The 16,357-nt window shown below is 47.0% G+C and overlaps 1 protein-coding gene across 1 annotated transcript in view; it reads left to right on the top strand.

The window, feature by feature from the left end:
• TAPT1 (transmembrane anterior posterior transformation 1) overlaps window positions 1-16,357 on the top strand; it is a 123,594-nt gene that overhangs the window by 92,138 nt on the left and 15,099 nt on the right. The window contains exon 11 of the mRNA XM_063957008.1: window positions 15,327-15,403. Within this exon, the coding sequence (XP_063813078.1) occupies window positions 15,327-15,403 (77 nt within the window). The remainder of the gene's footprint in view (window positions 1-15,326; window positions 15,404-16,357) is intronic.

Here is a 16,357-nt window from a genome sequence, read left to right as displayed (position 1 = left end):
CACACTGACCCCAGGGTGCACCAGTGATGATATAGCACATCCACACTGACCCCAGGGCGCACCAGTGATGATATAGCACACCCACACTGACCCCAGGGCGCACCAGTGATGATATATCACATCCACACTGACCCCAGGGCGCACCAGTGATGATATAGCACATCCACACTGACCCCAGGGCGCACCAGTGATGATATAGCACATCCACACTGACCCCAGGGCGCACCAGTGATGATATATCACATCCACACTGACCCCAGGGCGTCCCAGTGATGATATATCACATCCACACTGACCCCAGGGCGCCCCAGCGATGATATATCACACCCACACTGACCCCAGGGCGCCCCAGTGATGATATATCACATCCACACTGACCCCAGTGCGCACCAGTGATGATATAGCACATCCACACTGACCCCAGTGCGCACCAGTGATGATATATCACATCCACACTGACCCCAGGGTGCACCAGTGATGATATATCACATCCACACTGACCCCAGGGCGCACCAGTGATGATATAGCACACCCACACTGACCCCAGGGCGCACCAGTGATGATATAGCACATCCACACTGACCCCAGGGCGCACCAGTGATGATATAGCACACCCACACTGACCCCAGGGCGCACCAGTGATGATATATCACATCCACACTGACCCCAGGGCGCACCAGTGATGATATAGCACATCCACACTGACCCCAGGGCGCACCAGTAGTGATATAGCACATCCACACTGACCCCAGGGCGCACCAGTGATGATATATCACATCCACACTGACCCCAGGGCGTCCCAGTGATGATATATCACATCCACACTGACCCCAGGGCGCCCCAGTGATGATATATCACACCCACACTGACCCCAGGGCGCCCCAGTGATGATATATCACATCCACACTGACCCCAGTGCGCACCAGTGATGATATAGCACATCCACACTGACCTGAGGGCGCACCAGTGATGATATATCACACCCACACTGACCCCAGGGCGCACCAGTGATGATATATCACATCCACACTGACCCCAGGGCGCACCAGTGATGATATATCACATCCACACTGACCCCAGGGCGCACCGGTGATGATATAGCACATCCACACTGACCCCAGGGCGCCCCAGTGATGATATAGCACATCCACACTGACCCCAGGGCGCCCCAGCGATGATATAGCACATCCACACTGACCCCAGGGTGCACCAGTGATGATATATCACATCCACACTGACCCCAGGGTGCACCAGTGATGATATAGCACATCCACACTGACCCCAGGGTGCACCGGTGATGATATATCACATCCACACTGACCCCAGGGCGCACCAGTGATGATATATCACATCCACACTGACCCCAGGGTGCACCGGTGATGATATATCACATCCACACTGACCCCAGGGCGCACCAGTGATGATATATCACATCCACACTGACCCCAGGGTGCACCGGTGATGATATATCACATCCACACTGACCCCAGGGCGCACTAGTGATGATTTTCCCCATATTACCTCCTAAAACTGACTATGAGGGTCTGAGTGTGAGTATATTTATTTTATTTATTTATTGCCAGTTATTTATATAGCGCACACTTATTCCGCAGCGCTTTATAGAGAATATTTGGCTATTCACATCTGTCCCTGCCACAGTGGAGCTTACAATCTATATTCCCTATCACATGTACACACACATTCATGCTAGGGTTAATATTGTTGGGAGCCAATTAACCTACCAGTATATTTTTTCCTACGTCCTAGAGGATGCTGGGTACTCCAAAAGGACCATGGGGTATAGACGGGATCCGCAGGAGACATGGGAACACTATAAGACTTTGAATGGGTGTGAACTGGCTCCTCCCTCTATGCCCCTCCTCCAGACTCCAGTTAGACTCTGTGCCCAGAGAGACTGGACATACACTAGGGGAGCTCTCCTGAGTTTCTCTTGAAAGACTTTATGTTAAGTTTGTTATTTTCAGGGAGACTGAAAGAGACCTGCTGGCAACAGGCTCCCTGCATAGTGGGACTGAGGGGAGAGAAGCAGACCTACTTCTGTGAGTTTCAAGGCTCTGCTTCTTTGGCTTCTGGACACCATTAGCTCCAGAGGGTCTGATCACTTGGTTCGCCTAGCTGCTCGTTCCCGGAGCCGCGCCGTCACAGAGCCAGAAGAAAGAAGCCGGGTGAGTAAAGGAAGAACAGAAGACTTCAGTGACGGCAGAAGACTTCAGAGTCTCGGAGGTACTGCGCAGCGGTCGCGCTGCACGCCATTGCTCCCACACATAAGCGGCACTACAAGGGTGCAGGGCGCAGGGGGGGCGCCCTGGGCAGCAATATACCTCATATATATGGCCTGGCAAAGTGATATACATGGCATAGGCACTGTATACTGACCCCCGCCAGTATAAAAAGGTACAAAAATAACGGGTCTGAAGCGCGCCAAGAAGGGGGCGTGGCTGAGCCCTCACAACTCTATACAGCGCCATTTTCTCCTCACGGAGATGCTGGGCCCACCAAAACACTGTTAAACAGCTAACAGTGTAAAATGAGGGGGGGGCACAGTTGTTTAGTGCAATATAGTTTCAACCATGAAGCACTATATATATGTATATATAATGAGCGTGTGTAAAATGAGTTGTTAAAAGTTTCTGTGTTTTCCCTGTCAGAAATCTATCCATTTTAGCAATGTCGGTGGGTGTTCAGTACACGTGTCGACATGTGTGAGTGCTCTGCCACAAACCGATATGGGAATCCCTCTGTTGGCATTGCCGACTCCAGATGGTACTTGATTCATGAGATTAAGTGTCAGCATGTCAGTAGTTGTAAGCTTTTCCAAAGTAAACACTGTATGGGAGACACAGACGTATGTGGGTGACCCTGTCGGCACCAACTATTATGACTGGGTGTTAAATAATGTAAAAAACCTACACCTGTATGTATGTATGTATGTATGTATGTGTGTGTGTGTGTGTGTGTGTGTGTATATATATATATATATATATATATATATATATATATATATATATGTGCATATATATATGTGTATATATATATGTATATATATATGTGTATATATATATGTGTATATATATATATATATATATATATATATATATTTCTCTATCGTCCTAGTGGATGCTGGGGTTCCTGAAAGGACCATGGGGAATAGCGGCTCCGCAGGAGACAGGGCACAAAAAGTAAAGCTTTACGATCAGGTGGTGTGTACTGGCTCCTCCCCCTATGACCCTCCTCCAAGCCTCAGTTAGATTTTTGTGCCCGGCCGAGAAGGGTGCAATCTAGGTGGCTCTCCTAAAGAGCTGCTTAGAAAAGTTTAGCTTAGGTTTTTTATTTTACAGTGAGTCCTGCTGGCAACAGGATCACTGCAACGAGGGACTTAGGGGAGAAGAAGTGAACTCACCTGCGTGCAGGATGGATTGGCTTCTTGGCTACTGGACATTAGCTCCAGAGGGACGATCACAGGTACAGCCTGGATGGTCACCGGAGCCTCGCCGCCGGCCCCCTTGCAGATGCTGAAACGAGAAGAGGTCCAGAATCGGCGGCAGAAGACTCCTCAGTCTTCTTAAGGTAGCGCACAGCACTGCAGCTGTGCGCCATTTTCCTCTCAGCACACTTCACACGGCAGTCACTGAGGGTGCAGGGCGCTGGGAGGGGGGCGCCCTGGGAGGCAAATGAAAACCTTTTTTGGCTAAAAATACCTCACATATAGCCTCCGGGGGCTATATGGAGATATTTAACCCCTGCCAGAATCCACTAAAGAGCGGGAGACGAGCCCGCCGAAAAAGGGGCGGGGCCTATCTCCTCAGCACACAGCGCCATTTTCCTCACACAGCTCCGCTGGTCAGGAAGGCTCCCAGGCTCTCCCCTGCACTGCACTACAGAAACAGGGTAAAACAAGAGAGGGGGGGCAAAATTGTGGCAAAACTATATTATTAAAGCAGCTATACAGGGAGCACTTATTATAAGGCTATCCCTGTCATATATAGCGCTTTTGGTGTGTGCTGGCAAACTCTCCCTCTGTCTCCCCAAAGGGCTAGTGGGGTCCTGTCTTCGTTAAGAGCATTCCCTGTGTGTCTGCTGTGTGTGTCGGTACGTGTGTGTCGACATGTATGAGGACGATATTGGTGTGGAGGCGGAGCAATTGCCAAATATGGGGATGTCACCTCCTAGGGGGTCGACACCAGAATGGATGCCTTTATTTATGGAATTACGGGATAGTGTCAACACGCTAAAGCAGTCGTTTGACGACATGAGACGGCCGGACAATCAATTAGTGCCTGTCCAGGCGCCTCAAACACCGTCAGGGGCTGTAAAACGCCCTTTGCCTCAGTCGGTCGACACAGACCCAGACACAGGCACTGATTCCAGTGGCGACGGTGACGAATCAACCGTATTTTCTAGTAGGGCCACACGTTATATGATTTTGGCAATGAAGGAGGCGTTACATATTGCTGATACTACAGGTACCACAAAACAGGGTATCATGTGGGGTGTGAAAAAACTACCTATAGTTTTTCCTGAATCAGATGAATTAAATGAGGTGTGTGATGAAGCGTGGGTTGCCCCCGATAAAAAAATGCTAATTTCAAAGAAGTTATTGGCTTTATACCCTTTCCCGCCAGAGGTTAGGGCGCGCTGGGAAACACCTCCTAGGGTGGACAAGGCGCTCACACGCTTATCAAAACAAGTGGCGTTACCCTCTCCTGAGACGGCCGCACTTAAAGATCCAGCAGATAGGAGGATGGAAAATATCCAAAAAAGTATATACACACATACAGGTGTTATACTACGACCAGCTATAGCGACAGCCTGGATGTGCAGTGCTGGGGTAGCTTGGTCAGAGTCCCTGATTGAAAATATTGATACCCTGGATAGGGACAATGTTTTACTGTCTTTAGAGCAAATAAAGGATGCATTTCTTTATATGCGTGATGCACAGAGGGATATCTGCACACTGGCATCACGGGTAAGTGCTATGTCCATTTCGGCCAGAAGAAGTTTATGGACGCGACAGTGGTCAGGCGATGCGGACTCAAAACGGCATATGGAAGTTTTGCCGTATAAAGGGGAGGAGTTATTTGGTGTCGGTCTATCGGATTTGGTGGCCACGGCTACAGCCGGGAAATCCACCTTTTTACCTCAAGTCACTCCCCAACAGAAAAAGACACCGACTTTTCAACCGCAGCCCTTTCGTTCCTTTAAAAACAAGAGTGCAAAGGGATATTCATATCTGCCACGAGGCAGAGGAAGGGGGAAGAGACAGCAACAGGCAGCTCCTTCCCAGGAACAGAAGCCCTCCCCCGCTTCTACAAAAGCCTCAGCATGACGCTGGGGCTTCTCAAGCGGACTCGGGGGCGGTGGGGGGTCGTCTCAAGAATTTCAGCGCGCAGTGGGCTCACTCGCAGGTAGATCCCTGGATCCTGCAGATAATATCTCAGGGGTACAGGTTGGAACTAGAGACGGATCCACCTCGCCGTTTCCTGAAGTCTGCTTTACCAACGTCCCCCTCCGACAGGGTGACGGTCTTGGAAGCCATTCACAAGCTGTACTCTCAGCAGGTGATAGTCAAGGTACCCCTTTTACAACAAGGAAAGGGGTATTATTCCACTCTATTTGTGGTACCGAAGCCGGATGGCTCGGTAAGACCTATTCTAAATCTGAAATCCTTGAACCTGTACATAAAGAAGTTCAAGTTCAAGATGGAGTCACTCAGAGCAGTGATAGCGAACCTGGAAGAAGGGGATTTTATGGTATCCTTGGACATCAAGGATGCGTATCTCCACGTTCCAATTTACCCCTCACACCAGGGGTACCTCAGGTTCGTCGTACAGAACTGTCACTATCAGTTTCAGACGCTGCCGTTCGGATTGTCCACGGCACCTCGGGTCTTTACCAAGGTAATGGCCGAGATGATGATTCTTCTTCGAAGAAAAGGCGTATTAATTATCCCATACTTGGACGATCTCCTAATAAGGGCAAGGTCCAGAGAACAGCTAGAGATGGGATTAGCACTGTCTCAAGAAGTGCTAAAACAGCACGGGTGGATTCTGAATATTCCAAAATCCCAGTTAATTCCGACAACACGTCTGCTGTTCCTAGGGATGATTCTGGACACGGTTCAGAAAAAGGTTTTTCTCCCGGAGGAAAAAGCCAAGGAGTTATCCGAGCTTGTCAGGAACCTCCTAAAACCAGGAAAGGTGTCTGTACATCAATGCACAAGAGTCCTGGGAAAAATGGTGGCTTCTTACGAAGCAATTCCATTCGGCAGATTCCACGCAAGAATTTTCCAGAGGGATCTGTTGGACAAATGGTCAGGGTCGCATCTTCAGATGCACCAGCGGATAACCCTGTCTCCAAGGACAAGGGTATCTCTTCTGTGGTGGTTGCAGAGTGCTCATCTATTGGAGGGCCGCAGATTCGGCATACAGGATTGGATCCTGGTGACCACGGACGCCAGCCTGAGAGGCTGGGGAGCAGTCACACAAGGAAGAAACTTCCAGGGCGTGTGGTCGAGCCTGGAAACGTCTCTTCACATAAACATTCTGGAACTAAGAGCAATCTACAATGCTCTAAGCCAGGCAGAACCTCTGCTTCAAGGAAAACCGGTGTTGATCCAGTCGGACAACATCACGGCAGTCGCCCATGTGAACAGACAGGGCGGCACAAGAAGCAGGAGTGCAATGGCAGAAGCTGCAAGGATTCTTCGCTGGGCAGAGAATCATGTGATAGCACTGTCAGCAGTGTTCATCCCGGGAGTGGACAACTGGGAAGCAGACTTCCTCAGCAGACACGACCTTCACCCGGGAGAGTGGGGACTTCATCCAGAAGTTTTCCACATGCTGGTAACCCGTTGGGAAAGACCAATGGTGGACATGATGGCGTCTCGCCTCAACAAAAAACTGGACAGGTATTGCGCCAGGTCAAGAGATCCGCAGGCAATAGCTGTGGACGCGCTGGTAACGCCTTGGGTGTACCAGTCGGTGTATGTGTTTCCTCCTCTGCCTCTCATACCAAAAGTATTGAGAATTATACGGCAAAGAGGCGTAAGAACGATACTAGTGGTTCCGGATTGGCCAAGAAGGACTTGGTACCCGGAACTTCAAGAGATGATCACGGAAGATCCGTGGCCTCTACCTCTGAGAAGGGACTTGCTTCAGCAGGGTCCCTGTCTGTTTCAAGACTTACCGCGGCTGCGTTTGACGGCATGGCGGTTGAACGCCGGATCCTAAAGGAAAAAGGCATGCCGGAAGAAGTCATTCCTACTTTGATTAAAGCAAAGAAGGAAGTAACCGCGCAACATTATCACCGCATTTGGCGAAAATATGTTGCGTGGTGCGAGGATCGGAGTGCTTCGACGGAGGAATTTCAACTGGGTCGATTCCTACATTTCCTGCAATCAGGATTGTCTATGGGTCTCAAATTGGGATCTATTAAGGTTCAAAATTCGGCCCTGTCGATTTTCTTCCAAAAAGAATTGGCTTCAGTTCCTGAAGTCCAGACTTTTGTTAAGGGAGTGCTGCATATACAGCCCCCTGTGGTGCCTCCAGTGGCACCGTGGGATCTCAATGTTGTTTTGGACTTTCTCAAATCTCATTGGTTTGAACCACTAAAAACTGTGGATTTGAAATATCTCACATGGAAAGTGACCATGCTACTAGCCCTGGCTTCGGCCAGGAGAGTGTCAGAACTGGCAGCTTTATCTTACAAAAGCCCATATCTGATTTTCCATTCGGACAGGGCAGAACTGCGGACTCGTCCGCATTTTCTCCCTAAGGTGGTGTCAGCATTTCATCTGAACCAACCTATTGTAGTGCCTGCGGCTACAAGCGACTTGGAGGACTCCAAGTTGTTGGACGTTGTCAGAGCTTTAAAAATATACATTTCAAGGACAGCTGGAGTCAGGAAATCTGACTCGCTGTTTATACTATATGCTCCCAACAAGTTGGGCGCTCCTGCGTCTAAGCAGACTATTGCTCGCTGGATTTGTAGTACGATTCAGCTTGCACATTCTGTGGCAGGCCTGCCACAGCCAAAATCGGTAAAAGCCCACTCCACAAGGAAGGTGGGTTCTTCTTGGGCGGCTGCCCGAGGGGTCTCGGCATTACAACTCTGCCGAGCGGCTATGTGGTCGGGGGAGAACACGTTTGTAAAATTCTACAAATTTGATACCCTGGCTAAGGAGGACCTGGAGTTCTCTCATTCGGTGCTGCAGAGTCATCCGCACTCTCCCGCCCGTTTGGGAGCTTTGGTATAATCCCCATGGTCCTTTCAGGAACCCCAGCATCCACTAGGACGATAGAGAAAATAAGAATTTACTTACCGATAATTCTATTTCTCGGAGTCCGTAGTGGATGCTGGGCGCCCATCCCAAGTGCGGATTATCTGCATTACTTGTACATAGTTACAAATATCGGGTTATTATTGTTGTGAGCCATCTTTTCAGAGGCTCCGCTGTTATCATACTGTTAACTGGGTTTAGATCACAGGTTGTACGGTGTGATTGGTGTGGCTGGTATGAGTCTTACCCGGGATTCATAAATCCTTCCTTATTGTGTACGCTCGTCCGGGCACAGTACCTAACTGAGGCTTGGAGGAGGGTCATAGGGGGAGGAGCCAGTACACACCACCTGATCGTAAAGCTTTACTTTTTGTGCCCTGTCTCCTGCGGAGCCGCTATTCCCCATGGTCCTTTCAGGAACCCCAGCATCCACTACGGACTCCGAGAAATAGAATTATCGGTAAGTAAATTCTTATTATATATATATATGTATGGTACGTTTGCATTGAGCTCAGACATGGTAGTATTTGTGGGGGCGTGATAGTGAAATTATGTATATATTTCCCTCGGACCCATCGGGGTCGCAAAAATTTTATTTTGCCAGGTTACAACTCCCTGTTGTCGACACGAACACTGTTTTATGTCGGCCATAATGTTTCCTGATTAAAGTTATTTCTTCTCATGTGCTGGTCGCTCTGTTGATGAAGCTCTAGGTCAGCCGTGACAAGATGGTCTCGAATCCTCACGAGGAGTCCGAGTGTTTATTCTTTTCCCGCCGTGGATAGAATAAAGTGAAAGTCAACCCCAGGTCTGCACGGGGCGCTATCACAACGGATCGTATACAGGAAGCTAAGTGATATTTTAATTATATGCTTTGATGATACAGGTTGAGTCTCCCTTATCCAAAATGCTTGGGACCAGAGGTATTTTGGATATGGGATTTTTCCGTATTTTGGAATAATTGCATACCATAATGAGATATCATGGTGATGGGACCTAAATCTAAGTACAGAATGCATTTATGTTACATATACACCTTATACACACAGCCTGAAGGTAATTTTTGCCAATATTTTTTATAACTTTGTGCATTAAACAAAGTGTGTCTACATTCACACAATTCATTTATGTTTCATATACACCTTATACACACTGCCTGAAGGTCATTTAATACAATATTATTAATAACTTTGTGTATTAAACAAAGTTTGTGTACATTGAGCCATCAAAAAACAAAGGTTTCACTATCTCACTCTACCTCAAAAAAGTCCGTATTTCGGAATATACCGTATTTCGGAATATTTGGATATGGGATACTCAACCTGTATTTGCATTACATACGCATGGGGGAGTGTTTGTATTTAGAAATGGTCGGTTACCTTGTCATCCGATATAATTACACTGGGAGAGATGGGATATTCCTTCAGTTGGGTCTTATCTAGAACATTGCAGCATGCTGCCGTGCGACTACAAGAGGTATGGGACTCTTGGGCACGCGGGCCAATTCCATGGCCGTCTCGACTACGGCATTGTGGTTTCACCAAGGGAATGCTGAGGCTGACTCCGAGAAATACTGGAGGATCTTTTCTATGAAGGTGTAACCTGGTTTGGGGATGGCTTTGTTAAGTTGATCTCGGCAGATACCACTGGTAAGTCTACCTTCTTGAGCTATGTTCCCTCAACGGTTGGTGACGCATTTTTTGTAGGATGCAGTAATTTTGGCCCTTTTGGTAACCGTTTTTCCCTTTCCTTGCAGGTACTGGAAGGTGAAAAGGTAAGAGGTTTGCAGCCTTTTCAAGTTAACAGAAGCAGATATCGTCCTCTGTTTCTACCACATCCACCGCATGTCGCTGGGTCTATCTTGCTGGAGCCCACACCGGTGAGAACTCGTCTAATACTCTTCAGTCGGTCCTGGAATGGACTTGGACCAGTTAGTTAGGAATAGAGTCCAGAGGGGGACATACTGGAGTTTCCAGATGATTCCCCTCACTGTTTTTCAAATAGATCTTACCAATTCTCCTCTGGACGGGGAGGTAGTATGCGACGCCATACAAGAGTTGGATCAGGATCAAGACATTGTCCTGCTGTCCCTGTCACAAAAAAAAAAAAAAAGGCTGTTATTCAAGCTTTTTCGTGCTTCTGAGCCCGGACAGCTCGGTCAGAACAATCCCTAAAATATTTCTACTTAAGAAGTTGAACTACAAGATGGAATCTCTCAGGGCAGGGATCTCCAACCTGTAAAGAAGAAAGAGGGTTTAAATGCGGTTTCATCCGCATTAACCTTACCTGGGTTTGCTATTCAGGATTGTCATTGCCATTTCACCGGAGTGATGGCAGTATGATGGTTTTCCTTCAATAATAAGAGTCGTCATTATTCTGCACTGCGATGCTCTCCTGACTACGGCGAGGTCAAGAAACAAGTGGTACAAATTGTTGTTTCTCTCTGACAGTTCTTCAACACATAAGAGATCTGAGGATCCGGAGTCTGATCAGATTTGCAACAGTGTAAACCCATCAATACGTTCCGTTGATGCAGAAGATGGTTGCGGCCTTCGAGGCCATTCGGTGAGCAGGTCAAATGCCAGAGTGGTTTTTGTGGGACCAGTTGGACATGTGGTCCGGGTCTCACCTGCACATGCACCGGGAATTAATCCTAGTTTCCAGATACAGGATATCTCTCCTGTGGTGGCTTCACAGTTCTCACCTCCTAGAGAGACGAAGGGTCGGGATCCAGGATTAGATCCTGGTGTCCACGGATACAAGTCTCCGAGGTGGGGGAGCAGTCTTTCCAAGGGAAAGGATTTCCAGGGAAAAAGGTCAAGCCGGAGGGCTTGTCTGCAATAAGCATTCTGGAATTAAGAGCTATTTACAACGGAACATCTTCTTCGCGATCTGCCCGTCTTAATTCTGTCGGACGACTTAACAGCAGTAGGCGTAAGTAAGCCGCTAGGGCGGAACGAAGAGCGAAGCGGCAATGGCAGAAGGTGGGTGTTTCAGTCGGTCTATGTGTTCCCCCCACTTTCACTCTTTCCGAAGGTGGTAAATATAAGAAGAACAAAGGGTTCAGGCGATCCTCATAGTTCCGGTCTAGTCAAGGAGGGCTTGGTATCCAGATCTTCAAGACTTACTCATAGAAGATCCCTGGCCTCTTCCTCTACGAGAGGACCTGTTACAGCAAGGACCGGGCGTGTATCAAGACTTACCGCGGCTGCGTTTGGCGACAAGGCAGTGTAACGCCATATCCTAGCCCAAAAGGGTATGTCCAGTGAAGTCATTCCCACATTGCTTCAGGCTAGGAAAGGAGTAACGGCGAAGCTTTACCACCGTATTTGGAGGAAGTATGTGTCTTGGTGTGAATCCAAGAAGGTTCCTACGGAAGAATTTCAGCTGGGTCGTTTCTCCATTTTTTACAAGCAGGTGTGGATGCGGGCCTAAAGTTAGGCTCCATTAAAGTGCAGATTTCGGCCTTATCAATTTTCTTTCAGAAAGAATTGGCCACCCTTTCAGAAGTTCAGACTTTCGTGAAAGGAGTCCTGCACATCCACCCTCCATTTGTGCCCCCAGTGGCGCCATGGGACCTTAACGTGGTGTTGCAGTTTCTTATGTCACACTGCTTGGAACCTTTATGAAAGGTTGGGTTAAAATTTCTCACTTGGAAAGTGGTCATCCTATTGGCCTTGGCGTCCGCAAGGCGAGTGTCGGAATTAGCGGCTTTGTCTCACAAGAGCCCCTATTTGATCTTCCATGTAGATAGAGCGGAATTGAGAATTCTGCAACAATTTCTGCCAAAAGTGGTTTCTGCTTTTCACATGAACCAACCTATTGTGGTGCTTGTGGCTACTGAAGCCTTGGCTGATTCGAAGTCTCTTGATGTAGTCAGAGCTTTGAATATTTATGTCGCCAGAACGGCTAGGATTGGGGAAACAGAGGCTCTGTTTATCCTGTATGCTCCCAACAAAATTGGGGTTCCTGCTTCTAAGTAGACTGTTGCACGCTGGATCTGTGATACGATTTGGCATGCTCATTCTACGGCTGGATTGCCGTTACCGAAGTCGGTGAAGTCCCATTCTGCCAGGAAGGTGGGCTCTTCTTGGGTGGATGCCCGAGGAGTCTCGGCGGTTCAATTTTGCCGAGCAGCTACTGGGTCGGGTTCAAACACTTTTCCTAAGTTCTACAAGTTTGATACCCTGGCTGATGAGGACCTCATGTTTGCTCAATCGGTGCTGCAGAGTCGTCCGCACTCTCCCGCCCGGTCTGGAGCTTTGGTATAAACCCCATGGTCCTTTTGGAGTCTCCAGTATCCTCTAGGACGTAGGAGAAAATAGGATTTTAATACCTACCGGTAAATCCTTTTCTCTTAGTTCGTAGAGGATGCTGGGCGCCCGTCCCAGTGCGTACTGTATCTGCCGTTATTGGGTGTGGTTACACACATGGTGTGTTGCGTTTAAGTCGGCCTGTTGCTGACGTTATTCATGCCGTGGCATGCGTTATGCTGTTATTGGTTGTGTTTACACACAGGTTGTGTTATGCTTTGTCAGCATATTGCTGCATATTCTTCATGCCGTCGGCTGGTGTTCTATAGAATGCCACGTTTTGCGGCATGTTCGAGGTGTGAGCTGGTATGACACTCACCGTGTTTAAACAAAAAATTATTTCCTCGAAATGTCCGTCTCCCTGGGCACAGTTCTCTAACTGGAGTCTGGAGGAGGGGCATAGATGGAGGAGACAGTTAACACCCATTCAAAGTCTTATAGTGTGCCCATGTCTCCTGCGGATCCCGTCTATACCCCATGGTCCTTTTGGAGTCCCCAGCATCCTCTACGGCCTAAGAGAAAAGGATTTACCGGTAGGTATTAAAATCCAATTTTTGGATTGTGGGAGGAAACTGGAGTACCTGGAGGAAACCCACCCAAGAACGGGGATAATATATAAACTCCTCATAGTTAGGGCTATGGTGGGAATAGAACCCATGACCTCAGTGCTGTGAGGCAGTAATGTTGACCATTACACCATCTGTACTAAAGTGATAACAATGACATGTTGTGAAGACCATTCTATAATTAGATGCTTGACAATAGTTAGGCATCATACAACCATTAGAGTCTATTCTGTATAATCCAAATACCTAATACTGTAGGTGTGTGAATTACAAACAAGTGAATATACACAATGATGTATTGTGAAATTATGGAGTCCAGAAACTTAGTTGACCACAGTTAAGCATCACAAGCCCCATAATGGGGTGGACTTATTGACTAATTTGATCCTCCTTAATTCTGAAGGGATATGTGAAATAGATTAATGAATTATGTACAATGTTCTCCAAAGGTTTATATAGAACATTTGACTTGAGCTGCTTTTTCTAACCATCCTTATCCTGGCATTAAGGTCTAACAAGTTGATGGACGTTTGACCATATATCGCGCAGTGTATTCAGAAATGCCTGTTAATATAAGAAAGTTTCTTTCTGTATAAGAAAGTTATTTTCAAGCCATTAACCACAACAGTAACCCACATACTTGCTTTTACTTTCCTAGACCTCCAAATGCATTAGTGCATAACTGCAGTCATCATTTGTTGATGATAAATTTCCATGTAGAACGATACCTATGTCTCACATGATATATTTTTCTAAATTTATTGTTTCCCATGGTGCACTTTAATCCTGTTTGTATAATTATTTAATCACACACCGCATCATAACCACGTAGAAATCATTCACCTGTAACAGAAAGATTAAGATAGCTTTGCCTCAAGAGCTTACAGTCTATGAGGTGTGTGGAACACATGATGCATAAGGCAGTAACAAACGTAGCAGTAAAGGAAGGTTTGTGTGGCTACTGCAAAGCAGAACGATGATCCGCTGTTGATGATAAAGCAGCCAAGGTGACTGGTATTTCTGTGCAGCTACCAATGCTGGGGTATGATCAGAGTGAGGGGAGGCAGTGGAAGGTGAGACTTAAAATATGAGGGTGGTTCAAAAAGTAAGGTATCAAGACCTCATTGCGTAACTTTATTCAACTAGTAGATATATGTATAATCAGTAGTATGGCCTTTCCACAGTCCCCATACTTGTCTAAGCATTTGTTCCAGCAGTACACCAAGGCATCTATCTCGCCGTAGAATCAAGCGCCTGAAGCCAGGACATGACGGTTTGCTGAACTTCACCATCAGTTGCTAATCGCCTTCTACCCAGGGGCTTCTTCAATGGTCCAGAGAGTGAAGTCACTCTGTGCCATGTCAGGGCTGTAGGGAGTATGATCCAGTATCTCCCACGGGTGCTCATCTTGAACATCTGTCCTGCTGTTATCAAAGGTCATGCACCAAACCCAACCCTGTTTCTATGACTTGACGTTATCATCGTACAGCTCGACAAGTTGGCGATGAAATTAAGCTGCTGATGTGCCCTTTAGAAGCAGTAACCTGATCACACTTCACACCTCAGTGTTTGCCCATGTTTCCGCCAGCCCCACCATCTTACAAATTATGTTGTGAAAGTATGACTGATATGAGGCGCAGTCTAATGGCCACGAGGGGTAGCAGTGGTCTACCTGCTCTGGCCTGGCGAGAAATTAGATTGAAATTACGTACGTGAGAGGCCTTTTTACCTTATTGAATCACCATCGTACATCAAGGAGGCTGTAGATGTCACCAAAGAAGGAACACAGTCTTCGCAAGGTTTTTTGGGTTGTTGTTTTTTTTTTTTTTACAGTTCTTTATTCATGTGAAATTGATTATATGGGAAATAAGGCACACATAGCTACAGCTGATGTAATGTGCAGCCACCTCCAGCTGCCGTCCGCATGTGACTAGAGACACATCCCTGAGTGCAGTGCCTATTCAGCTGCATGTACTGTATGTCTGATTTGGACACTGATCTGCTTTCAGGACAAGCTATGAGAAGGACGTGTGTGTGTGAGAGACCTGTGTTATTTGCCCAGAGCCTTTTGTGTTCAAAGTTAAATCTGTCTCCTGAATTGCTGTAGATTTTACCACAGATATTTAAACCCAGTCTGTTCTCTTACAGTTAATCAGGGTGGTGACCAGTTCAGTTAAGGTGCAAGGTGTCTTGGCATACGCCTGTGTTGTGCTCTTCTACTTTGGGTAAGTTCTCCATGATACTGTCGCTTGGTTTTTACAGTTTGTTTATGGCTTTAAAGAGCACCTTTGACAAGTTATACATTACCACCGAATGTTATTACCCAGAGGCGTGCCACTTGCTGCAGAGTTTAAGTAACCTAATAGACACTAAAGTTTGACAAATTTGTGGGCATTTATAAAACAGCATTACACAGGAACAGTGCATGCTGTCTAAAGGCGATAATCACGTTTGCTTTTATATTGTAAACTGCAGCAGAACAAATAGCATGTATGATCTTCATAAAGATGACAAATCAACAGTACAGTCTGCCCGAATCTCGTATCACTTATTTGTGTTGCTGGAGGATCCTGTACCTTCCACTATCTAGCTCTGTCTGTGGCTTCCTCCTTGCTTTCGTAATGAGTCTGTCCTTAAGTCATGAATGGGCAGATGTATTAAGCCTGGAGAAGTGATAAAGCAGTGATAAGTGGAAGGTGATAATGCACCAGCCAATCATTACAGGTTTGAAAAATAACAGATTGGAGCTGATTGGCTGGTGCGTTATCACTTTCCACTTATCACCACTTTATCACTACTCCAGGCTTAATACATCTGCCCCGTAGTCTATACTTGTCAGTATACACCAGTCGAATCGCCATTGCTTTTAACAAGAATTTCTTCTCCTCCTCCTCCTCCTCCTCCTCCTTGCGCCACAAGGGTTCCGCAGCGCCCGATTACATATGCACATAATCAAAACAAGAAAACAGTGACTTAGAGTTGAAGGCAATATAGGACAAGTAGAGGATAACTAAGCACATACATCCCAACATGACCCTCTCCAGGAGGGACAGAATGTTCTGCTCCTGGACTTCCCTCTTAATTTATGATTGCCATCACCTGTGGTGAAACACCTTTCTTATCGATTAACCTGTTCAACACAGGTGACGGCAATCATAAATTAAGAGAGAAGTCCGGGA

This window comes from Pseudophryne corroboree, chromosome 1 (genome assembly GCF_028390025.1).
Source record: "Pseudophryne corroboree isolate aPseCor3 chromosome 1, aPseCor3.hap2, whole genome shotgun sequence".
In the NCBI taxonomy this organism is placed as follows: domain Eukaryota; kingdom Metazoa; phylum Chordata; class Amphibia; order Anura; family Myobatrachidae; genus Pseudophryne; species Pseudophryne corroboree.
Note: the sequence above shows the minus strand (reverse complement) of the source record. Positions and strands in the feature narration are given on the sequence as shown.